Consider the following 27126-nt stretch of genomic DNA (forward strand, 5'->3'; position numbering starts at 1 on the left):
CTCCTTGGGTTGGATGCTGGAGGGGCGAGGCACGTTTTGCCGGACCCAGGTCGACTACCTAGTAGTCATCAAGGTCAAAAAATTCATCGTCTCCTCCTTGGTATTCCATTCCCTGGAAGTCCACTCGGTACCGCAAGATACCTGGTAAAAACAACACGCTTTAGCTTCTTCAAAATTCAAAGAGCTAGAAAGGCATTTTAAACAGTTTACTAAGCCCTGTCTACTGTAAGTCAAGAGTTTCTCAATTAAATCTTCAGAAACTGACTTAACACTTGTATTGCAAGTTAGGCTCAAACTGATGATCGACAGCAGACATGCAGCTAGAGTGAAAACACCACATCCATGTCACAAGCCTAATGTCATTTATTGCCAAAAAGAAGAAATACCTACCTGCCCAGCATAGGCCAGCTTTCTTCTGGAAAAGCTGAGCCTATTCTAGGAGGACTGTATCTCCGAAAAAAACACCAGTAACAGATCATTTGTCCTAATATAACTGCTCAGAAAAAGGCCTATCAGTTAAATGCAGAAGGCAGCTGGCACTGAAGTAACTTTTACAATGGAGTAAAAGCAGTAGGTAGTGGCTGTCTTCCTGGACTCTTCCCACCCCAAACACCAACTGGGGTTTCTGGGAAGCCTTTACCCAAGAAACATTTACTTAAGTGAAGGGTATTCAAGGAGTATTTCCTTTCAAGTCTACAGGGACTGGAGCATGGTAGCAAAGAGTATCCCTCCATGCAAAGAGGCTGGATCTGGGGGGACAGGAATGACTCCTGGAATTACAAACCCTGAAAGCTTAGAAACCTTTTGCTCCTTATGTAGCCAAACAATTCAAGCTTGCTTCTTTCTGATTGATGTTTTGTGGCCCCTAGAAATTCCCTTTTCAATACACTCATCTCTGTTTTACATCCATCAACCTAAACACAGCAAGTGGCAACAGCTGGCTTATCAGCAAATAAGCAAGAGCTTTGCCCTGGAATCCCTAATCTGCAGAGAATAAGGTGCACGGCAGGTGCTGTTGCTCTACTCTGCTAATGATTTTTGTCAGACTGAAGCACATAAGCTATCTGCACCTCTGCCAGACTTAGCTGAAAATGGTCAGTGAGCTCAAGGTAAGGACCGAAGGATTTCGGAAGCCTCATTTCTCCATGAGGTTGGGCTAAAAATAATTTTATTTTGAAAAGAAGCGGAAGACGGGGGAGCAAAGTACAGGGGATTTCCGGGACATGAATAACAGATACCCAACTGCTTCAGAAACCAGGGTGGTATTTGTCATACCCAACTTCTACACAGCAGGGCATGCTCTGCCACAAAACAACAACTGTGCAGAGACAGAGTGAAGCCATTCACAGCCCTTCTGAAGGACAAAGGGATCTGAGGAACACAGACAGAAAGTGACAGCTGCCTAACATGCAGCATCATCTTGCTGAATATGGAATGAATTCACCTGGAGATCCCTGATGAACATGGTAGGTTCTTGAACTGGTATTGTGACTAATAGGAGTAAGATTAATCCCACTTGTGTTGGCACCAGATTATCAAATCAACCGTTAAAAAATACAAACACATTAAACACATTTCTCTCTTGCAGTTTACCTCCAATTCCTCCAAATCCTTTCACAAATTGGGATCCTTCCTGTGATTTGTCTGTAACAATTTCCAATGTTGCTCCGAATTTCTTGTAGTTGTTTGCAAACCACTCCAGAAGGGGCATACTTTCTATCAGTTCATGTTCCTGGCCAGTCTACGTAAACATTTGAGGAGGGAAAAAAATAAAATAAAATAATAAAATAAAATGTTACAGTCACTGCATGTTAGGTTTTGAGAAAATTCATACCAAAAGTTATCTTTGGCTTAAACATCACCACTGTCTTTTCAGTCTTAAACACATAGACAACAACCTTCATGCTCCACAGGCTGGAGCAGCCCAACCACTTGCCAGGCTCCAGGTGGTAGTCATTCCTGACACATCTATATCAGACAACTGCTGGCACAAGCAGAAGGTTCTGGTGCTAAGAAATTAAATATTGACAGGCCTTGTTTCGGGTCTCCATACTACAGAAGTTATAGCAGAAGTTGGAGAGAAAATGCCTTGTTTATTCTACTGCTCAACTGTCACCTCATGCTACACCCTTGGTTTTCACTGTTTCTTTAGATTTGCTTTATACCCTGCAAACAGTCCATTGCCACTCATCTAACCAGGCACTGTTTACTCTAGGAAATACTGATCTATGCAAATACAGAGGCAAAAAGCATAGTTTTGTTAAGTAGAAGGTCAAGTGATTATTGGCACAGAAACACTACATTACTGCAGATAACACTGTAAACCTTCTGTGCACAGAAGGAATTAGCGGTTACCCCACCAGGAGGGAAAGCAGCTGGAAACAGCTACCCTGGTAGTCCTAATATGAGACAGATCACCACCCTTTTTGCACTTTTTTGCCCAGCTTACTCTGCAAAGTAATACAGATCCCCTCCCAGTCAGGGTTTTTTGACCTGCCCAGGCGAAAAACTCACAGACGGTGAGTGACAGATCCACATTTCAAATGTATCTAGAAGCAAACCCTCTCTTGCACTTACATCCATGTAATAGTTTCTAGCCTCACAGTTGCTTTGTATTGATCAAATCAGTACACAATAAGCAGGGAGTAATAATAGTTTGGGACCTTAGCCTGCAGGTTGTATGGTGGCTACCAAACTCTTCTAGCAGGTGGTTTGATGGTGGCCAAAGACCTTTTGCCTGTCACTTCAAATCATTTACATGACCTTGGAATTGGCAGTAAGAAAGACTGGAGAAAAGCAAGTCTAGAATCCAGGCGTTACTTTGCAGGTGAACAGGAGGAACCACAGGCTACTGTCTTGAAGTCTCATCTGAGTGCCAGAAAGATCATTGTGCTCACATGCTCGTGACAAACTAAGCTCAGATATTCAGAATGCTGCACCAGTACACTAAGAATAAATCTACAAGCCCCAAAGCTGAAATACCTCTTTATCTGTGAAGTGGGATTTGTCCTTCTCTTGCTCTGGTGTCAAATACAGGATCTTCTCCTCTGAGAAGGGAGGAAAAAAAAATTAGGTTGGATAAGACTATCGGATGCAGATTAAAGACAGAAAGAGACTGACAACAACCAGCAATTACAATGCAGAGGGTTTGGTCACTGACGCTGCCTTTCTTTCTAACCGAAGCTCTATGGGAAACCAAACAGGGCACACCAGTAGAGAATAACTGTAGTGCCAAATCCAAAAAAGGCAGAGATTGTGCTGTAGGCATATGGTTTGTCTCCAATCAGTAAGAATTGTGTTTCTGGCCACAAGGGCAACTCAGTCTCCCCTCTGTAATGCACTGGTATCACACAAACTTACACAACTGAAAGGCAGGTTTCATGCTAGCTCTGTGACAACTTGCCACCCCAGCACTGGAATTCTTTCTCCACAGTGGAAGCTTGCTAGTTTCTGACTTTCCCCCCAGAGTAGCTGGGAAGCTGCAAGTTAGTGACCTGCCTACACAACACCCCCTTGACTAAGTCCTTAAAAATCTGCTTAGGGAGTTTCTCCAGTGTAATCTTTCCAAGTGAGATGGCTTAGGTGTTAAACTCTCATGGACCTTTCAGTCTCACAGAAGCGCAACCTACCCTCCGTGCCTTGGCAGTGCAGAACGTATCTCATTATATCCAGGTTTTCATAGACTATCAGTATCTCTACTGCTCCCATTTCCAAAGCTTTTAGTGTATCTTCAACGCCAAAACAGTACTTTCCTGTGTCCTGGCTGATTTCGTCGAAGTATCGTCCTGCAGCCAGGATACAATGAAAAGAGATTGTCACGAACACTGATCATGCCACGTGGATTTTTAACAAGCCTGATTTGAATGCAAGATGCAAGAAGAAACTGGAAAAGGAGACTGCGATGCTGCTGAAGAAAGCAAGGGGTATGATAACAAGTCAAAGCATGTAATTTTCAACATTCATCGGCAGAAAGTTGGGAATTTAACCCCATTGAAAGGCTCACCTTAGCTATGAAACAATCAATTAGACTAACCCACCAGCAGGCAGCATTTAACTTCACTCTTTTCAGTGTATAAGGTAGCTACTGTTACTATTGCCCTCTTGTGCTTTCAGATTAGCAATGTGTGTCTGCTGACAGTCAAACAAAAGATCATTTCTACTGCCATCTTAAAACAAAATAAATCTTAACTCTCTTCTTGCTGAAGATGCAAACAATCTGAGGAGGCATTTTTTCCCCTCTCGCCCAAATGTTACCAGAATGCCTGAAACTAAGGTGATCTCTGATGAAAAGTTAAGCAGAGAAGATCCAAGAAGTCTGGGGGTGAGGAACCCACCACAAAAACCCCCACTCCTTAAAGTCTCATTGAAGTCCTGCAGCATTTGAGAAAGTGTCCAGGTAACAGAAAGAAGCACTACAAGTCATGTTCAGCTCAACTCAGAAAGCACTGCAGGGCTGAGGCAGCACACAAAGGCATTACCAGGAGGTCTTAAGCAAGATCAGCACATTCAGTCAAGCATACCTGGCTCAGGAAAAGGCTGAGCATGTAGTCACGTACCTATTAGTTTCTTCTCTTGAATGAATTTCACATTGGAGAGGACCTCAGTTGACAACTCAATTGCTTGATTGAATCCATTTTCTCCTCCATATGAAATGTCAACTAGTTTGAGCACTTTGGATTGCAACCGCTAAACAAGAAAAAAAAGAGACATGAAAAAGAGTCTGTTACACAGCACTGCCATAAGACTACTTCATAATGCCACAGGAATAAGTACCTGGCAAGAGTCATGGCATTAATCTATTTTGCTTCACTTGCAAGCAGAAGTTCTGAGTCAGAGGTACCTCTGAATGCTTAATATTGAAGCACAATTTTCAGTCAACAGTGCCACAGAGATTAGGTTTAGTGGAATTTAATTCCAATAAAGCTTCTACTTTAGATTTGGGAACACCGAGAACATGAACACCAGTTCCAAAATGGGGAGGACAGGTCTTATTAGCACTGTTACTAAGAAAAGGAGATCCTACCTCCTTGCAGGAGGTATTAGGAAAGGGAGACCTCTCTAGGATATATCAGTTTTTTAGTTTTGATCAAATCACTTAAGATGCCAAAGTTACATTCCTCCTGAGATGCATCTTAAACCAGAGCTACTACTAATATCACCATGTTACTACTGACAGCTTAAACATTTGGGCTTTGCTCAGAAAAGGCCACTCACCTGATCAAACATGTCAGATTGACTTAATTCAGTTTTGAAGTCAGCTGATCCAGCTAAAACGAGACCAGCCACGTTCACCTTGTCACCAGAAATGAACAGTTGCACAGCTGTCTCTGCTACCTTCCTTACATAGTTGTGTCGTTTCTCCATTCTCAAACGAGCAAAACGCAAGGCAGACTGACCTCCTCTACCTTTATGAAAGAACAGATGCGAGGTAGCAATTTAGAAGTCATTTCATTTCAGGAAGATTATTAGTATGTGGTCCCAACAGGGCCCTGAATAACTGAAGCCAAGGGCAGATGCAGCCTTCAGAATTAGTTTGCCACAAGCAGAGCCAGGGGCACTCATTGAAACAGCAAGTGAATAAAGAGAGTTCATTCACAGCAAGAGATTTTTCTCCATGTATCCCACAGAGGGCAATATGGGGGTTTCTGTTTGTTTTTTTGGGTTTTTTTCTTTTTATACAAACTTGCAACTATCTATAGAAATTTTGAACATCTGTACACATTTTTCTATGTCCTGTACCTTCATTAAAAGCCATTTCCTTTGTTACACTGCCTCATATACTTTTCTTGCCATTGCAATGCATTCCAGCAGTGTCTGCTGCAGAGACTTAACAGGGGAGACGCTTCTATTTCATTTTGTCCCATCCTAATCTACAGAGAGGGACGGTAACCCAGGAGTAGCTAACAGACAATTTGCTGAATTCATTGGTGGCTCACTACAATACAGCATCATGTAACAGAACTAGAATTTTGCTTGCTCCATTAGACTTCTGTGCTTCTTGCAAGGAACAGCTTCTTGCTTTTCGCTGTGGTTTGCATGCAACACCATCAGATGCAAACTTTAAAGATGCTACCAAGTAGTATTACTACTTGTGCTAGTAATATCTAGTTAAGACTGTCCCAAAACCAAGTAAACGGTCACATGTGCCAAAAAATAAGAAGAGCCACTTTAAGAAGATGAACTGCACATTACTGTGATTCATTAATTTTGACAGAAGGCTCAGACTAGAGGATTTGCTGTCAGATTTCAGAGGAGCAAAGAATTGACTAGAACTAAACATCTACAGACCAAGTTCCCTGCTTCTACCCTCGCATCCCATCCCATGATATTCTGCTGCAAACAGTCTAGAGATGGGCTGGTGCATTACCATGCTTCTTTGGAAGATCCACAGTGAATTTGTGCAGGACTTCTCTTGTGTTTCCTTGAAGAGTTCCAAAAAGTGCACCGCTACCATCTATTACAATAAAGCCAAACTTGCTGTCGTCGGAAAGTAGCGCTGTAAGAGCCTGGAACAGAAAATGATGCTGTCAGCAGTAAGCACCAGTTTATTAAGGACCCTGGTTCAGAAAGACTACCAGAAACAATATACCTCAATAAACTTTAGTTCCATAGGTGTCATTGCTATTTTTGCAAATACACTATAGGAAGAGCAGCAGATTCAAGAGTTGAGACTACCCCTGATTACTCTCTCACACAATGCTGCCAAGAGCACAAAGAAAACTAATGTTTAAGCTTGATAACTATTTTCACAGCATTACCAGTTCATCATATGACATCACAGGCAGGTCTAATAGTAAAACCCTCAAGATCTGCTCCAGAAAGTGTTAGTGAAACAGATCACACTTCTACAAGGCTGCATCACCTCTCTGGTCGGCAAAACTGGAAGAGTAATTTTCCCAGCATTCCAGCCAGGAAAGCAGAACTTGCTTAGTTCACCGGTCAGTCAGTTTTATACTACAAAGCCCCAATACAAACCAGCTTTCAACTTGCCAGCTACCACAAATACTGGTTTGCTCCACCTGCTTGCTGACTTCAAGTCCCAAAAGTAGAATGATGAACAGTGGCTATGACAAATTCAGCCTTACAAAGCAGAGTTAAGTAACAGCAGCCATAATTGTCCTGTGCATAACTGGCTATAGAGAAGACAGCAATAATATTTGCTGGATAATGAAGTTATCCTTCAATTTTCTTCCCTTTAGAAAGGGCAGCTAAATTCATCCTGTAAGGTCATTTAAGTTGACTAACAACTAAAGCAGTGCTTAGTATCAAGGTGTTTGAGTCATTTTTGTCCAATTTCCTGCCCAGTCCTGGTTCTGGTGGTGTGGGACACCCACAACTACCCAAACTCCACACTCCTTTTTCCAGAGAATGTGTCAGCTGCTGTTCCCTCAAGGGCAGCCTGAGCGGGTAGGCACATTCAGCACACACACACTTCACTTATACATGCCCAATAAACGTAATAGCAAGAATCCTCTTTCTGGCTGGCAAAAACACATCAGCAGGACGGAGAACTTGTCAAATTCCAGATTGTTTTAAGTCACCAGTTTAATACCAAAAGAATGATGGTGTTGGTTTACTGCACAGGACCTTTAACTCCCTGCACGCCTGCCAGCTTGATTATTGGGCTGAGTGGAAAGAATAAAAACCATCAGTCATCTTTATCCAAAATCCACACAACCAAGTCTACAGCTTTCAAGCTTAAAAGAAACTGACACTAAGGTTTAATGGAATCTACTGGCCAAAATAAATATTCTGTATTAATTCCTCAGCAGTGGGATGAATGAGAGGAGGAAGTGGCATATTACGTTGCAATCTATTTAACTGGGACAGAGCCAAGCAAATCGTGTGACTGGAATGAACGCTCCAGCCAAGGTATCAAAATAAGTCATTGTAAATCCTACCCTTCAGACACACATCAGGGTTCACATCCCTCTTGGGAAGTTACTTCAGTTTCACACAGGCAATAAAATATCTAGAGGAAATCTTATCAGATACTCTTGCCAGGCAGCAGATAACTACAGCTCTGATGTTCTTGGTTCCCTCTTATTTTAATAAAGTATCCAACGATCAGCGATTCCCTCAGTTTCCTCTTCATTCGTTTTATGTCAGCACTTCCACTGTTTGACCTACCAAGCACAAAAAAGGGACTACTGCTTTTATTCTGTTCCTTCAGCCTGGGCCGAGTTTCCTCTTTCCAGCTTCAGCCTAAAGGTGAAGACCACATCCTTTTTCTGCTCCTTGACACACCCTCACTTTCATAGGAAATCTGCTGATGTACTGAGCCAGATGCCCTAGCTGTTGAGTTCTAGTTGTATGTTGGGGGGAATCACTGGGTTAAAAGCACAGATCTACAACCAAATGAGACGGACAGATAAATCAAGACTTCAGTGCTAACATCATCTCGTTGCTCAACATAGTATACGGAAGGCTTTTACAGCTAGATTTGATTCTGCAGTGCAGACAATACCAAGTAAAATAATCACATACTCAAGAGACACAGGAGAGCAAACAGCCCATGGAGAAAGGTGCCGCTAGTAATCACATCATCATCAGCAGCAATTACCACAAATTCCTCTCAAGTTATTGCCACTCTCTTGCTGAGCAATGCTACACACCAGCAAGAGTGTATTTACAGCTGCCTCCTGGGAACAGCCCAGTGGGCAGCAGCTACTTTTTTTGTATTGAATCAGTGCCCTGAGGCAGTAGCTGCAGCCAAGACCAAATTAATCCCTTTCCTGATAGGGCAGAAGGCAACCCACCACCATCTACCCGTTGCCAACAACTGCGGGGACAAACATCTCCCTTGGCTTTGCACCTCTGGCTCTCTCCTGAATTCTCTTATTTACCTCTTGCTTTCAATTGCCTATGGAAGTGTGGGCTCAGCAGAACACAAGAGCTGTACCTGTGCGCAGTTTTGTTATTCCTGGTAGGTCAAAGATGTATTGGGATTTCATCCTTGATGGGGAGACAGAATAATAGGGATGTACCTCACCTGCACAACAAGCATACCCTTCCTTCCTGCACTACTCTTACCCTTTGAAACCCCATCATGGATCAGACCTCCAAAAACCCAAGCAAACAAGCAGAACTACATCACTGAAGGGCCTGTCAAGCCCATGTCACACAGATTTGATGACAGGCAATTAAGTCTCAGTCCACACATTTATCACGGTGAACGCCATAGACGTGAAAGGCAGCCAGTCATCTACTACAAATATTGAGACCTCTGCAAGGGCCAACAGAGCCAAAACAGACACAATAAACTGACTTCATGCAGTCGAGACTAGTGTAATCCACATTACTTTAAATATGCCTCAAACCATTCATTTAACTAAGATAGGTAGATGTTGGATAAAAATAATCCCACCTTACCCCAGACAGATTAGGCACATGCCAGTTCTCCATCACAGGTCTCAGTTAACACATCTGATATCAAGACTGGCAACACTAATATTATCTTGGCATTACTTTAAGGCCTGACTTGGAATAACATCTATGGGGCTCTAAGGTTAAGAAAAAAAACCTGCCTCCAGTTACAGAGAAAAGCTTATGTCTGTGGGTTACACAAACTCAGCAGTTACTAGCTGGGCCATAAAGTCAGCTGTAGGAGGAGCTGGACAATATCTCAACTCCTTTTAGGAAATATCACATATTTCTGAATACTAGCCAGTCACAAGCCATCCAGTGGCTTCACCAGCAGGATGTCTTAATTAAAGCCTGCTGTTCTACAAACTGTGGACCCAAGCACACCAAGGACTGTTCCAGTGAGTCTAGCAAAGCAGTCTGACTTTGACTACTGCAAGACCAGCAGGCAATAGGAGACTTCTTACCTCTGTGTGGAATTTGTTGTCACACAAATACAACGATGTATTGATTGGTTTGAAAGGTTCAAAGTCAATGTTGACTTTCTTCTCTTTTCCTTCTTCCGTCACAATTGTTCCACAGTAAACAACCAGACCATTTGGAGGTACTATAAAGGACACAATGCAATTTTAGATCACTAAGAAATATTGCAAGCTGTACCCATCAAAAGCTAACTACTAGGCCTTGAGATTTAAGGCAGAGTTGAAATTGAAGTTCCCAAATTTTTTACTTTCCATTTCCCCCACCTCATTCCCTCCCAGCTCTCTACAATGGAAAACAAACTAATTTAGCGCACCTATACTGAACGGCTTGGAGCAGGAAGCTAAAGGTAACACTGATGGAAAGACTTGCAAAAAAGCTGCAAGAACATGTACCTGTCTGTTAAACCCATGAGCTCACAAGCTCATAGAATCCAGAAAAAGGCTGAACATCCCCATGAAGCTTTCCTAGTTCTTATACAGCGATTTATAGACTGACCATCTCAACGAAGGCCACTTGCCAGTGTAAAGACAGTAATGACAAACTTTTCCAGTCCTCATTTTAGATGACCTGGGTGTATTTCCTATGGTAGCTGCACAGTGGCATGCATAAGGCATACTAAGTTTCTGCCTGATGGAAAATCACTAGTTTGATGCAGATGAACTATTGTGGAATAGCTCTTAAGGCTGGCCAAGTTTAGAAGAGTTAGCACTGCTAAGGACAGAATCATGAGCCCGCTTATTAAAGACAAGGACCATCTTATTATTCCAGTCCCAAGGTCTACCCCTGAAGTAGCCATCCATGGGTAACATACCTGGAATATCAGTGCAAAACAGCAGCACAGGCCAATAGATTTGATTAGCAGAAAACTGCATAATGCAGGAACTTAGGGCTGCTTCCAAGTAAGGGAAGTTTGCCAGCATCCATACAAGCTAGAAGTTACCTTTGTTATAGAGTTTCAGTCTTTGCTGTACAGATGTAATGGCTCCCAGTACTGAAAGGCGATTCACTCGAGACTTAATGTTGGAGGCGGTGCCAAACTCATCCGCTAACATTTTTGCCACTCGCGAAATCTGGTCTTTGGGGGGAATGATCAACGATATCATGCTGGTACCATTGCTGAGAAAGGAAAAAAGAGGGGTTGTGAGCAGCCACCAGCCAAAGCAACAAGTGTATTCATACCATATTCCATGCACACAGCTGTCTCTCCTCCCTCCCCCCCAAGGATGCTTCACTTCACTGTTATTGGTGTAATTCCCCTTCTGCTGGACAATAATGGGAGAGAAAAGAAAACAAAACATGCTCTTCAGAGGACTTGACTCCATAACCACACGTTCAGGTTAGCCACTACCAAGCAAGTCCTCCAAAAGCTAGCCATTTAACTCGGGATACTACTCTGGAAAGAGGAACATATATACAGGCTAAGGGCTGCAAGCTAATGGCATGTAAGCAGTCCCCAGCAGAGATTATTCAAAACAATGCAGCCACATACTTTAAGGACATTATTAAGCCCATTCCATTTGTTCTCAGACAGCTGGAACACTAGCCAGCACAAGTGCTGTTTTAACACTTTGTTCTCCTCAGATTAAGACAAAAAAGTCAACTGGAAGGATCCTTTTGTAGCAGCTAGTCTTTTCTACTTTCCCACTAGCACTCTGCTTTATAGAGAAGCTCACCAACTCTGCCAGCTGCTTTAAATAAAGCATGCTTAAGCACATGACTGCTAGTTCAGAAGCACCAAGCCCAGGCACAGAGTCAGGAGATAAGAACCCACAAATCACAGAACTGGCTTAAATTAAATGAAAAAAGTAAGTATGATATTCGTTTTTCCTATGGCTTTAGGGTGGGTCCTGCAGAGGTATTAATCCCCAAAGCAGCTTCATGGTTCAAATCCCTCCAAAGCCAAAACAAAAATCGGGGAAGTTCCTGTCTGCCTTCCAGCAGGTACCTCCCATTTGCCATTGAAGTATCCCAGATGTCTGAATTGCTGCTTCTGCATTGTCTCAAATTTAACCCAGACCTCATACTTCACATTAAAGTAATGGCATAAAAATCAAATACCTCATGGTGTCCTCTAGCCCTCTCAAGGGCAAACCAGCTAAGCTCTGAAAAAAACCTCTACTCCAGATTCTGAGTCAGAGAACCAAAGTGCTTTTCAGCCTTAAAAAAAAAAAAAAAAAAAAAAAAAAAGGTTTTTGCTCTTTCACATTTCTTATGGTAGGAGAAGCCTAACAGTACCTGCCTGCTGCTGTTTCAGATTGCCATGCACTAGTGTCCTGCCTGAAGTGTTTGGGCTACAGAGACAGCAGGGAAGCGCTTTAAAAAGCAGCACTTCATTAGCCTCTTTACAAGTTGTACAGCCCTCTTCCAAAGATCTTCAATTCAGGCCAAGTTGAAATGGATGCTGGTAGGTCAAATAAGTCCCTGACCTTAAAGACAACTAATTGGTTTTAATATCCAAGATCCCCATACACACTAATCAAGAAAGTCACAGAGACACTTGCACGCATTATTCCCAGAAGGAGCTTTGAGCCATGCTGACAGCTATCAGACTTCCAGGTCACACCAGCCAAGAATACTCCATATACCACTCAATTAAAGCCGTTAGCTACCCCAGTGAATGGCACAAGCCTTAGGGAAGATATAATGGCCTATCATTCCCAGCAGGCTCCTTTGAGTAAGAGGCTGATCAGAATGAAAGCAACTCTTCCCGAATTTTCTGAAAGTAGCACTCTTGAGGCAAGCTCACGCAGTTCATTTCTTCCTCTGAAAGAAGAGATTCTCAGACTTCCCAGAGATTAGAAAGCTCTGCACATCACAACTAAGTTGTTGCACAAACTAAGGGCATCCCGACATGGCAGGTGGGAGATGGGACCGTTATGCCCCTTGGGCACTCCATGGCTCTCCTGCTAGGAAGAGATTTCATGCAATTTTTCCTGTATTGAGGACAGAGGGGGAAGAGCAGACAGCAAGATAGGGGAGTGGGTGGAAATAGCAAAAAGGAAGACCAGATGTGCCCTCCCAAGACCAATTCTTCAGTAAAAAAAGCACTTCTAAAGCTACCTTCAGTTTTCAAATGCAAAACACCCCTCAAACCCCAGCCCCTGGCCTCATGTTATGTTCCACTGCCCCAGAAACACCGGCATTAGCAGAGCCGCTGGCCAGAGCGCAGCTCTGCGTACTGTGAGCTGGCTGCATCGTACCAAACCCACACCTTGAAGGGGCCACCGTAACTGGTGACTGTATTACACACAGCATCTTATCTATAAGGCAGTCACGTGTGTCAGTCAAATCACTGTTCCTTAGCAACACCCTGCCCAAAGCACCCTACCTGAGGTAATACAGTGGACTTCACAAGCCATCGTGATTTATTACTGCAAACAAATAAATGAAAAGGGTCTCTTCGATGATGTGTTCTCCCTCATTTACGTCTCAAACTAGTTTAACACAGCACAGTACTGTGCTTAGTCCAACCCTTCAGCAAATTCCACCCTGGATTTATATCCAAAAGCACCTTCCATCACCAACATCAAGTGCATTTCTTGGGTTTGACATGTTTCCGCCACTATTTACACAGCCAAAGCTATTTCAGGCACTAACCGACTCCTGCGGAATCCAGCAAAATAGGAGACACGCAGCTTGCCACGGGCAGCCAGAGCACCTCACGGCATCCCAGGCTGCTGGAGCCTGGAGCACACGAGTCAGCCGGCTTGTCACCCTGTGTCCCCGGGCACCCAGAACCCCAAGGGGGGGCAACCCCTGCCAGCATGCTGCTGCTGCCGCCTGCTGGGTACAGCTAATCCACCCAAGTAGTTCATTAGGCAGCCAGCTAATTGAAGGTAACAGCCAGCACCCCCTGCTCATCTCCCTCTTCCTTAAACAAGCACAGTTAGGGTCTCATCACTAAATTAGAGCATGCCCCAGAGAGGCTGAGACCAGCAAGACACCAGCTGAAGCAGATCTGCACACAAGTGACCAGGATGGCTGCAGAATTCCCTCACACACCACTAAGACCTTGTTATCCTACCACAGAAGAGCAGTTTTCCCCTCTCAAAGAAAGTTTGTACCTGTATGTGACCTTACCGCAGGATGGCAAGGTCTAAAAATACCTGTGGTTGCATCTGCTAAATTGACCACGATAAGACAAAATGTAGCTAAGAGTTTCTAAGAAAGCTGCTGTTCAAAAACACTCAGAAAAAAATAGGTTATTCTGCATAGTAATACAATTTCCAGGTTTCCTATGGGTCTTTGCAGCCACTGTGCCCAAACAGGACAACAGGTAGCTCTGCAAAATCGTACACCTCCTCCACCGCTGCTAGATGAACCGCGCACCAGATTCTTGAGTACATTTCCTCTGGGAAGGAGGTAGGGGAAATCATGCTGACTAGGACCTCCTGAAAGGGGCCTTTCCAAACAGCAGACCTCTAAAACCAACAGGCTCTGCTGCGCATGAAGCACATGGGACATTTGCTGCCTGGCAGGCTGCTGCCAACCACAAATCCCCTAGCGAGCACGCTGCCAGACAGAACTTCATTACAGAATTGTTACAGTGAACAATTAAGTAATCAATCTAGATTAAGGGCAGTGCTCACACTGGCTGCTCGGGATCGAACGTGCACTGAGCTGGTTCTTCCCTGTATTATCCCCAGAGCTCCTGCAGGAAGGATGGACCCGCAGCACTCCAGATTATATTCTGCTCAGCAGGATCCCGATGGCAAAATGCAGCATGGCTAAGAGGTTCCCCCCCCAGTTTTAGTGCACCCAAGACAAATTATACAAGATCAGCTGGAAGGTAATGCTTTCAGACTGAACTGAGCCAGGAAGTTTTAAGCAGCTAGACAGTTGCTGTCCCTATTCTGGGCTAAGGAGTGCCTGCACGGCAGCCAAATAGCTGCCATTGTAATGCAAGTATGTGAATCGAGACCCGAAATGCTTAGAGATGTTTGCTTTGTAAGAAACTGGCATTCCGGACCAGTGCCATCACACAAGGGACTGGAGAGGAGAAAACAATTAAGAGCATTAAGGGCACCTGTCTGCACACTACAAAGAAACAAGGGGGCAATTAAGTGCCAACCTCTGGAAAGGTAGAAACACTTCACTGTCTGGGTACTATGGTTACTACTCACACTACGCCAGCCCTGCCAGTAATTGGCAATTAGCTCAGATTTAGCATGGCCTGGAAGGTACCAGCATTAGGTATCTCTAGGATAGAAGATGATGATCAGGGCTCCAACTTTGCTCCTAAACCACTGCAGGTGGGCTCTGACCTTACTCCTACAACCTGCCAGAGCACTGTTTTGGGGAAAGAGGGAAGCAGAAACAAACACATTTTGCTCTCTCAAGACAGCAAGTTCTTTAGAAAACTGAGGCTTGTGGATAGGACAGCCTGTTCTATTATTAAAACTTCAGTGTTACTACAGTTTGAATTTCAGACAACTGTACCACAAAACAGCTTTCCCAGTCACAGAGGGGCCTAAAAGCAAATGTTAACAAGTTATCACAGCGAGTGGCAGTATGTGTGGTGCTGAATCATCGCTAACCTAGCCCCAAAAAGCTGAAGGGAAAAGTTTTGCCAATATTCCTGCAAGCAGGTACTACAGCATCCAAGCAGCTTGTTTTTCCTGCACTGCCTAAGAGGCATCATCCGACAGCATCTCACCGTGCCCGATGACAGCTGTGGTATTGCAGACCAGGAAGAGAACCGTTGAGTTCTTTCCAGAAGCAAGAGCAGGGATTTCACAGAAGACACTTAAACCAGCTGGATTGCTGTGCGAGTCCCAAGCCACGTTTGGCACCAGGAGCGGTGCCCACTGTGTACGCGTTTTATGGTTCAGCATGAGGAAGCCACCACAACAGAAGGCAAGTGCACAAAGCGAGCAGTGTATCACATTTGAAATAAGCTGCCAAGTATACCCCATGGACAGTTTTCATTACAGCTGGCAGTTGAGCCTCCTGTTCTGGGTGGCCATCTTCATCTACAGGGATTCGGTTTCTGCTCTTTCAAAGCCCATCAGAAGGACAGCCGAGCAGATCCTTAGACGTTCAGCTTTCAGCTGAAACTAGAAACTGGTCCAGTAGTTTTCTAAAAGACTCCTACCATCGTACACCACATTATGTCAGTAAAATGGCTACCTGCATGGCCACATACCACATGAAAACCAAACCAGCAAGCATTGACTGTAGCCACCCTTGACTTGGCAGACAAGAGCAATCCCAACCAGAAGTCTGAGGAGGAACAGTCACTCAACCTGTCTCCTGGAATTTGGGATATGCGCTGGCAAGAGAGAGCATTAATTTAACAGACTTGCTATATAAATAGCAGTTACTGGCCTATCCTGTGGTATCAGAGGAGACTTGACAAACAGCAGCTCAGCTGTAGTTGTTCCACAATGAAACATTTTACACTAATAGCACACTGTGTAATGTGGAGATACGGAGGCAAGGAAGGTCAGTCATTCTCTACGACTCAAAATGAGCTTATTCTTACAGGGCGCTATCTTCATGAGCACCTTGCTTTCCCCAGGAACCAAGGGCAGCAGGAGGCCTACGTGTGACTGCCAGAGACTGGCAGGACCGTGGAGCAAACAGCTTTCAGATAATCTGATCTTAACCACATACCACAGCTAGGAAGCTTTCTATGAAGTAACTGTTGCCACATACTGCTTCAAGCAATGTTACCTTCCCAGGGTAACATCTGTTGGTCTCCATCCAAGAGGACTGCGGAATACTGGGCATACATCACAGGTGCCGAGGAGCCCAAGCTGCCTGGACAACCAAGACTACTGAAGTTACGCTATGGGTAGACCAGCTCCATCACTGACACATCCACAGCCAGCTGCAAGATGGGTGCCAGCAATAACTACGTAATCCAAGGCAGAACTGCACCAGGCACATACCACAGGTCCAAGAGAAGAGAGCTACTTCTGAACAAATATCCACACAGCGCTGCAGGCGCAGGATACTTCAGCAAAGGACTAAGTTGAGAGCACAGTCCACACAAGCAGTGATGTAAGTAAAGAATATTTCAGGGTTTTTTTGATTCTGTATCTGAGCAGAGATGTTGAATGAAGTACTATAAAAAGTAAGTGTCCTTTGGTATAGGCAAGTACAAAATTGCTGGTTTGGGTTCTCTTGCAAAACACAGGCCATTAGACACTCCCTATTCATACAAGCCCTGCATGCAACAGTGTTGACCTTGCCGTGGGGAAGTTCTACGCGTTTGCTCTTACAACTTATGAATTATGGGTGTGAAGTACATAAACAGGTCATAGCTGTGCCCTTTAAAGAATTAATGTCTTTTAATAAGAGAAAGCCTCTATCAAATAGGAAGTGGCTCAAGTCCACTTGAGATGCCAAATCTAGAGAGACAACAGCAGATGCAAAAGCTTTTCCCGGAAATCCTGTCAGCCTGCTACAAAAGAGCAGAGACAAGAGTCTAGGATCCCTTCAGCGCTTTAGAGGTAAGGTCATCTGGAAGCTTACCCAAAGACTGCATAGCCTGTGAGAACATCGGTTGAACACTTTGCAACTGACACAGCCAACATGCCTCAATCTAATTGCTGCTTGAGAAGCAACAGCTTTTTGTGATGTCTCCATCAGAAATAGATGAAATCCCACTCCCTGTTCAGATGATGGGCTCAAAGCACAGCTGGAGCAGGAGGCAAATGCTGCATGGATACCTAAACAGAGCACACAACACTGGTCAGCTGACAATGGGACATACCATTAGCTCCTTTGAAGTTTAATATAAAGTTGAGCTGAAAGCCATGCTGTTGGCAGTACTTTTTACAGCATCATTTCAGCAAGAACCTCACAACCCCCACCTTGGAGGCATTCTGCATTTCGCCACAGCATACACCAGAACTCTGGATCATCTACTAAAAGGTGACATCAACACAAGTTGTTCCTCAAAGGTTTCCAGGTCATCCAAAGACAGGTACGAAGATATGGAAGAGACCAGTTCCCAAAGAAAAATAAGGCAGCAATGACCTCTCTGGGTCAAATGCCACCTCAGAAGCACAGAAAAAGCACAAGATGGGGGCAGGGTGGATACGAGGGGAGGATCGCAGAGCCAGGAGACAGAGTTACTCTTTCCTCAAGAGTACTTTTCAGATTATGCATTAACTGGAGAAAGCAAGCCCCCCTCCCCTGAGCTGAAGAAACACTCCAATAGCTAATTCCCCTGTCAGTCACTGAATTCCACCTCTACCCTGGACAAAGGAAAATCACTTAGCTGCACAGCATGAGACCATGCAGCTATTGCCACCGTGGCTCACACAATGCCAAGCTCTCAAGCTGTAGTTCTGTCCCAGAGCCCTAGACAGGAGTCTTGTATATCAGCTTCCTGTAATGCTGGCAGATGGGATAGAAAAATTACTGGTTACTTCGTGTAACGACAACCAGCTTGAACACGGGCATTAAGACTGTCCTGAAAAGGTATTCTGCCCTCTTACCCTAACCCACTGACCTTCTCAAAGAGGAAAAGCCCCCAGATTGCCAAGCAAGCTTACCAAGTGCAAGCTAGGGAGCTAAGCACTAAGCCAGAACCCACCCTGGAAAAAGAGAAGTGAGCCTGCTTTCCTCAGTGCCCCCCCCTGCTTCAGCAGCAAGGGATAGCTTCCCACAGGGAGGCAGCAAATGGCTGCTTCAGCAAAGCAGCAGAGGCAAGACTGGCTAGTGTCTCACCAAGGGTCAGGCAGGGTAGTGCTTTCCCCCCCTCAGCAGTCACTGGCCTGCTGCCAGGATCTGTCTCCTGAGCTCAGCATGCATCACTCCCCAGGGACAGAAAGGAGGTGAAAGAAGAATCAGGTCATAGACCTCTATTCCTCCACACAGCAGAGAATTTGGCCAGGTATCACGTGTCCAAAGGCTGCACAGGTAGCAGGTAACAGTCAGCCCTTGCCCATTGGTCCAGCATGTGCTACCTGCACAGAGGTCAACGTAAGCAGCTCCATCCTCCGAGCTTCCTCCCATCCCCAGCTGGAGCCAGGGAACCACCAGCACCCGGATCCCGAGTCAGTTCTGTAGCTCCAGGAGCAGGCTCTGACTTCATCCCATATTTCTGAAGAGCACTGAATCAGCACAAGTGGATACTGCACACCCCACAGGGAAGGTGAATCAATGCCACTCTGAAATCCTTGGATCAAAGGCAACGCATCACAAAACATAACTGCGTAGGCATGTTTTGAATAGGCCTTATTGGCTGCATCTGACCTCATGCAGAAAGCCCGGATGCCCAATTACTGGTAAGTGGAACAGACATTTCTGCACTTCAGACATTTGTGACTCACTGGGAGGCTCGGTTTTGCCACAGCTCCCCTACTCTCCCTCCTCCCTCTCCAATTATTAATGCTCCAAGTTTAAAAGACTTGTTGCATTACGCTAATGGGCCAGTTGGGTACAAGATGTACACCGAGGGACTGAAGCAACAAATCCAGATTTGCTTGTTAAGATGTTAATGCCTCAGAGCTACATGGGAATAGGGAGCTAACAGGGGGAAAAAGAAATCCAGTTGCCACAGAGCCAAAAAAGCCTGTCCTCTTTTGAGGTGCTCATTTCCATCTTTTACCACGTTGTTTGTCTCCAGCAGTCAGGGGCTCATTCATTAGCTCTATGTCAATGATGATCTGTGTATGAATCACACTGTTCACTAATGATTCACGCAGTTGTAAAAAAAGGGTATCAGGCTGCTGAACTACCAAGGGCTATAAAACACTGACTGGAGTTCTTGTCTGACACGTAACCGTTCTCCCAGATCAGGTCATTTTCTGCCACTTGCTAGCGCATACTCTCAAAACAGCACTTCCTAACTGTTGCTATAATTCAAAAGGAACAGGCAGAGCAGGCAAATGAGAAAGCCCAGGAAATGTTTTACAACAGTTAACACAGGCAACCAGCAGGACCCTTTGGACATTCTCCCCAGGTCCAGCTGCCTTCTCAGCTGCCCCGTCCCTGTGCCAGATTTCTCAGACCATCCACCCTCCACACCATCAAAACACAAGTTCTTAAGAGACACTGCCTTAGTCCCGAGAAGTCTGATCAGCCCTGCTCACATGAAATCCACATTCAGCTTCTAACGCCAGCACTTCTATGACCAGCAGCCTGAAGAGACTCAGTCAAAGCAGGAAAACAGCACGTAAGCAGCTGCAGTACGTCCTACGTGATTACCTGCCACAGAGCCCTCAGGTATCACTTCTGCCCTGGACTACTTCTATTCCAGCCTCTCTGCAAATGTCTCCTCCTCCTCACACTATCAGAAGCAAAAGGCAGTATTAATATTATAGCCTTTACCTCTGTAACAGAAACGTGACCTCCTTTAGAAACTACCCTTAAGACAAGCGGGCTGAGAAAGCACTACTTCGAGGAAGCAATTCAGCTTAGGTAAGAACTTGAATCATAACCTCTTCCCTAAATACGCCACACTTTAATGACAGATCATAAAGCCAAAGCAGAAAACTTCTTGTCAATGAAGATAAATTCCACGTGCCGCTCCCTACTCTTCCAGTCCTTGCCCCACTCATCTGTCTCACATTCTCCAGAAAGACAGCTGTTTACCCCAAGGCTGGCCCAGCCCTGATTCCAGCAGAAGCAAAAGACTTTTAGCAAAGGTAGGTCCACTGGAGACATCACCTTGCTGTGGAGAGATCCTCAAGGCTACGCCATGACTGGCACTAGCATGACATATCAGCACTGCAACGTAATTAACACAGCACAAGTTGGAAAGCTAAGTAGTACCTTGCCACAGCACTGCCCTTCACAGATCGACCAGCGCACCCAGGCCCAGTTCAAGGTCTCCATCATACTCCGCGTCCTAAGGTGAAAGCTTCAGCTCTGCAGAAACAGATCCTGTATCAACAGTTAAACTGTTTCCCAGAGCCCAGACCCAAGACACAGCCACGACAAACAGATCCCGATAAAAAAGGTAGGGAAGGAGATCTGCTGCCAGCCTGGGAGCAGAGGAGGGAGCCTCTGAACCAACACATCTCTGGCAGCACGGCCAGAAACTGGTCACAGTGATGAAAGACCACACCAAATCCCCCTCCTGATGTATGACATCACTTAAAGACAAGATAGTTATACTGGTACTTGCCTAGACATGGTGGTATTGTTGCAATCACATAAGATACAGTACACAGTGGTGTACTGTATCTTATATGCATATATGGTGCAGTAGAGAAATTCACACTGGAGTTAAGATTAAACTATTCTAGCACATTCAACTATTCAACAGTTATTCCAGCACAGTTGCAACTTTAGTGCAACGAAGCTGTACAGCACCTGCTATCAGCAGAACAAGCCATCTACAGTCAAGTGCTGCAGATGCTCCCAGGAGTGACTGAGCACTTGCACTGCCTAATTCCGAAGAGAAATACAGCTCACCGATGTGGCACAATATAACCCCAGCACCGCCAGTTTCCCAGCGCTTTATTCAAAAGAAATCAGGAACAAGGCAAACCCATACAGGACATCTACTTGCAACTGAGCCCAGTTATTCCCTAAATGCATCTCAGCAGCTAGCGCTGCTGCAGCATTCACAGCTGCAGTGTTAACTCACAAGAAAGCAGGCTTTTCTGTCACTTTTGGAAAGGCCCACCATGCTAAGAGGGGAACAGGTCAAGACTATCTTGCCCTCCAGAAGCACCAGGTTGTCCATACAGGTCTCAGCCTTGCCAGCTTCCCTGGTCACAAACGTAGCATCATCCCAGGACACACCAGAACAAGGCGCAGAGATGCACAGCCTACCACCCACCTTCTCCCAAGCAGCCTCCCGTCCCTGTCGCACAAAGCTGGGAAGCAGCAGCAGCTTGAGGCTAATTCCAAAGTTGGGCCCTTCCATCAGGACCAGCAAGGCTCCAGACGGACTGCAGGAGAACCCAGCTGCAAATGATGCTTTCTGCAACACAAGCTGGGCAAATAATTTATGTCTAAGCAACAGGTCAGCTTTTCCACCCTCAAGCCAAACTAGAATATGTTTAATTTTGCAGGAATTCCCACACATTTTCAGGTCTCTGCCCCTCCTGGTGACTTTTCATTTGTCTCACATTTGGTTTCTCCCATACAGCAGATGGAAGTCTCAACTCGACAGAATCCAGACCCCAGCAGGAAAGAGCATCACTTTGCTTTCCCATGGCTCTGGAGATACAAAGACTTCCCCTTCTCTGGCCATTTCTCCATTCTCCTACACTTCTTCCAGTTATAACCAGAATAAGTTGCTCGTTCAGACTTAGTTTCTGCATTTGCTCAGAAGCCTGCATATGCCTCCACCTTCCAAAATACTTAAGCTGGAGAAACGTTTTTCAACACAGTCTGTCAACCTTAGTTGTGCTTGCAGACAGAGCCTTCAGAGACACCATTCTCTTTGCCTCCTCTTTCTCTGTTTCAGTGAAATAACTCATAAGGGCTGCTGATCTGAACAGAAGTCTAGCCCTGCCTTTAAGTTCAAGGCAGGAGAGATGTCAAGGGAGCAGGTTCCTAAAGGTTTTACCATTATAATGCAGCTCCACACCCTGCTTCAGCACCTGCTGCACTTTCACTTGGGGTCAGAAAGTCCATCTGGGCAGCAGAGGTGTTAGTAAACTGTTTCTGAGCAGAGACGTTTGCAGGAAGGAAGCAAGCAAGCCCTCATTTCTAAGACTTTGAGAAGTTTTCCAAACATGATTCAGATGTGACATCTCAGGCCTAAGCCTGCAAGGAGACTGCTAGTTGTGGCTGATACTTGATTTTGCCAAGAATTTACAGCTTAGATTAGCAGAAAAAACCGACCATAGCCCTGCTAACTATTCAGAACTGCAAAGACCAAAGGAACAAAGAGTGATTGTCAGTTTAACACTGACACTGGAAAACTGCATCAAGCAACAGCAGAAAAGCCCCGAGAGAGAGTGCATAAAGGAAAAACATTGTGGCTAATACCGCTTCTACTTGAGCTGCTGCAACATCCACATGCAAAGACAGGGCTGCAACTTCTGGGGGGGGACACAGTCTTTCACCAAGACTCTGTTTTATAAAAACTAACTGTGGACTGAAAGAGATGCTTGATCAAAGTCTGAGCACTGCACGCTATCAGACATGAATGACAAGGCTAGACTTCTCACAAGGGCTTAACTTGCTTATCACCAGCCTTTTAGCCTCGTCTTCTTCTGGCTAGAAAGGTTAATTGCCTGTAGCGCAGAACTCGGGCCCCATGTGCTCTCACTCATACATACTCTGCAGATACCAGCTACTCCACCTTCCCTTCTCACCAAATCAGAAAAATCAACTCATTAACTTTGTACAGTATCAGACAGTTTGCAACTCAACTTCGGAAGAGCTAGGAGGAGATAACAGGCACTTCTGTTTTAGGAAGCAAGATACAGAGATAAAAGCTCCTTCTGCTCCCTGCCAGCAGAGATAGGGTTTGAGGGTTTTAAAAATTATTTTTCATTGTTCATTTGCCAGATTCTTGCTATCCAGAGATCAGCGAGAAAGCCAGCTTTCCTAAGCAGGACTGGAAAAATAACACAGGACATTCTTGCTAGGATGTTACCTTAAAGTTTGAGAAGCAGTCTTACTCCTCGCTGGCCTCCAGCTGATCAGCTTCTGGTACAGCTGAAGCTCTCATCTTCTCCCTTAGTTTTCTGACCAAATACTGCCACTTACCTCATCTATCCCAGACACGATAAAAACATTGCCTTGTTCTTATGCTCACTTAACATTTTGATAACATTCTTCAGATTTCACTGAGATTTCACCAAAATACCTGAATAACAGCAGAGGTGCCCCAACCGCCACATGCAAATTGAACATCTAGCTCCAGCTTCCTCCATTTCCCATCCCTTTGATCCACTGCAGGAACAACCAGCACATGAAACTGGGACACTGCTGCTGGGTCACTATTAGGAGCACATGAGTAAGGGAAGGTGGAGACGCCAAGGAGTCCCTGGCCCTCCACATCACCCTATTTAAAGGCTTTGCCCCCTAATCCACCCCAGAACAGGTCTTCCTACTTCGCAGGAAGAGGAAGCGACTCTCCCAAAGGCCGGAAAAGCCTGTTTCACTGCCTCACACCTCTTGTGCCGGGGAGCCTAATGCTTCTGGTGGCAAAAGTTGCAGCATCTCTTCCCCTTACTGGGCCCGAGCAGACTAGGATAATTTTAGCTAGGACTCCCTGGAAGCACGACACACATTTACACATAACCAGCATAACCTTGCTTATAGCAAGGATTGCTAGCATCAGCAGCCTTCGTCAGGTGGCGGTTTAGCAGCTAGCACACATATCAAATTAAGGAACAGCAGTATCATGACATCTAGGAGATATGCTGGATCCAGAGGACTCAGCTAAACCTCCTACACGCATTTTATTGCGCTTGCAGCATCTTTGCCACGAAGTAGAGATGTGCCAGGTATCACTGATGGGGAAGAGGGAAGATACCCGGGCTGTGGCCCCAAGAAGCTGACACCCCTAACAGCCCCTAACTGCTCCAAGGTAGCCCTTCAGCCTCGCCTCTCCCAGGAGACCTCCAATACCAGTTTTAATCTTGTTCTCTGCAACATTCCTCTATTCCAAACAACACGAGCGCTGCCGCTCAAGGTAGACGTGCTTATGCTACCACATTTTGAATCAGGGGGAGCAAAAATGCTAACTGTACATTTCCAAAACACAGCCCAGCCTCCCTCAGCGCTGTTACAGGGACCGATAGCTGTTTTTTCACAAGCTGCAACGGATGCCCGTAGCTCCCCAAGCCCTTTCAACTTCACGGCAGAAGTCATTTACACACTCCCGTGCTTGCTGGGACCTCCCCGCGAGTACAAGGCATGCTGTCAACACTGTGCGAAGACACAGCTGAATGATCAGCTTCAGCAGTCAAAGTTCACTCTGCTGCAGGGAGGGAAAACCCTGGTTCCCCACTCCCTTCTCCCACACCCCTATCCCTTGCACAGCTACATCACAAGTCGGATCATGAAAATCTAGGGAGACTGTGGCTTGGATTCTTCTCTCCCCTTTCCCCTCCTGCCTGGGTTAGTTTTCAGCCGAATGATTCTCCATGCCTACTCCACACGCCAGAACAAATGCCAGCACTAAGGAAAGAACAAAACAGCATCTTGGCTTACGCGAGCTGTCCAAAGGCAACCTGCCTTTTGGATGGCTGCAGTACGGTGCCAGCACTGCCCCAGCTAGATGAACACGGGTTCAGATGAGCCTATGGAAACCGGAGCCACAAGGCTGGCTAAGGAATCACCCTTCATTTTTATTTTATTGCGTCGCATACAGAGACACGCACTTTCTTTGCTATTTTACAGCTCTGGTACCTATAGTTCTTACAATTACTCAAGCCCAAGTGGCTTCCCGACCAATGCAAGAAGCCACTTCTGAGTTACCCATGGAAACAGGCGCCATGTCACCTTTGGCATGGGGCAAGCTATAAGAACATCCAGCCAATTTTACTTCTGGTGGGGAAAAAAGAAACTGAAGCACAAGAACGATTAAATTTAACACTACCCGAACTTTGGAAGAACGTGCTTTCAGGGAAATGGACCTAAGCACTTACACCAGAAGGTGAAAGGGGAAGAAAGACCCAATAAGCGTCAGTAAGAGAAGGAATAAAGTAACTGCTGCGCCCCTGCCCTTACCTTCCAGCCCTCCCCAAGCCGGCTGGTCCCCCGGGAGGAGCCCAGGCCTGCTCGGGGGGCAGAGGAGCCTTCTACTCCGGCTGGAATCCGCCCTTCCCCGCTGCCAGCTGGCATGGGGCGGCCGGGGGAGCACGGCCTCAGAGCTCGGCGGCCAGCACGGGCCCCGCGCGTCCCCTCTGCACCGCCGGGCGCAGCGGGGCCGGGACACCCACCTGTGACACCCCCGCAGGGAACTCGTCGGCTCGGGGCCGGGGAGGGCGGCGGAACAGCTGACGAGCCGCCACCAGGCCGAGGCCAGCGGGGAGCCCAGCGGCAGGCGCTGCCCTTTTCCCGTGCGGGAAATACGGTTACGCTTCCTTTCTGCCACTAAGCCTTCCCCGGTGTCCCCGGGGGGGGGCGCAGGCCCCCCCAGCCCCCCGCCTTCCCTCCCCGGCCCTATCTGCCGGACCCCAAGCAAATCTACTTTTCTCTCCAAGCCCGAGGCCCCGAGCGGTCGCAGGCACCCGGCCGCTTCACCACGCGGCGAGACAAAAGGGCACCGGGGGCCCGGGAAGGGGCCGCCGGGCCGGGGCCGCGCCTCGCCCTCCCCGCGGCGGCAGGGCCCGGGCCCCCTCGCTCCGCGGTTCCCGCTCCGGCCAGGACCGCCGCCCCCCGCCCCCACCCCCCGCCCCGGTAACGCTCCCGGGGCGGGCGACCCCCGCCGGCCACCGGCCCGCCCCGCGGCCGCCCTCCCGCCGCGGGCCGCCCCCCCCTCCCCGGGGCGGCGCAGGCCCCGCCGCTCACCCGCGGGCCGCCTCCAGGCTCTTGATGAGCTTCTTGATCTTCCAGATCTCCACGTTGCGGTCGGCAGCGCTGGGATCGTCCGCCATCTTCTCCCTCCTCCTCCTCCTCCTGCTGCGGCGGCGGCTGCGGCGGCCTGCGGCGGGCCGGCGGCACAGACACAGCGGTTAGACCCCGGCCCCGGCCCCGGCCCCGGCCCGGCCCGTCCCCGCCGCCCGCCGCGCCCTCACCTCAGGCCCGGTCCCCCCCGGCGGCGCGCGGCTGGCGGCGGCGCTGACGTCGGACACCGGCTGCTCGCGCTCCCCCTCTCCGCGCTGCATGTGTTGCAATCGGCTCACATGGGGCCTGTGACATCACTTCCGGGGGACCGGGGCGGGGGGCGACCGCCCGCCCCGCCCCGCGCGGGAGCGGGGCGCCACGCCATAGGCCGCCAGCCCTCCCGACCCCGCCCCTCCTCCCCCGCCCGCGGCGCTATTGGCCGTTGCTCCGCGCGGGGCCCTATGGGGCGCGTAGTCCGCGGCCCGCCCCGGCCCGGCCGCGGCGCTCGGAGGAGCCGGGGCGGGGCCCAACGGCGGCTCTCGCGAGAGCCGCGCGGCCGGCCGCCGGGCGCGCTTAAAGGGGCCGCGCCCGCCGGGCGGGAGGGGAGCGGAGCGGCGCGGCCGGGGGCAGGGTCCTGGCTGTGGCACCCCCGGGCCTGCCCCGCTGCCGCCCTGCCCGGGCCCTGCGCCTGGCTCCGGTGTCACCCACCCCCCGGGCGGCTTCACCCTCTGCTTTCCCCCCCCCCCGCCCCGGGCCATGTGCCTCCTGTTTTACACCCCCGGGACCCTCCGGGACCCCTTCCCCAGCCCGGCAGCCCACCCGGCCGGGGAGCAGAGCGTGTCCCCCTTCCCTGGGCCA

At 47.4% G+C, this 27126-nt stretch overlaps 1 protein-coding gene across 1 annotated transcript; it reads right to left on the reverse strand.

Annotated features, from left to right (window-relative positions):
* ETF1 (eukaryotic translation termination factor 1) lies at positions 1–26573 on the reverse strand. Its single transcript, XM_075056436.1, has 11 exons — positions 26460–26573; positions 26233–26365; positions 10787–10962; positions 9831–9970; positions 6368–6506; positions 5215–5405; positions 4557–4686; positions 3630–3785; positions 2983–3047; positions 1594–1741; positions 1–141 (listed from the first exon to the last, which is right to left on the reverse strand). Exons 2-11 carry the CDS (start codon positions 26316–26318, stop codon positions 59–61), a joined length of 1314 nt encoding a protein of 437 aa, XP_074912537.1. The 5' UTR covers positions 26319–26365; positions 26460–26573; the 3' UTR covers positions 1–58.
* Between the last annotated feature and the right edge of the window lie 553 nt (positions 26574–27126).

Source organism: Buteo buteo, chromosome 24 (assembly GCF_964188355.1).
Source record: "Buteo buteo chromosome 24, bButBut1.hap1.1, whole genome shotgun sequence".
Lineage (NCBI taxonomy): Eukaryota > Metazoa > Chordata > Aves > Accipitriformes > Accipitridae > Buteo > Buteo buteo.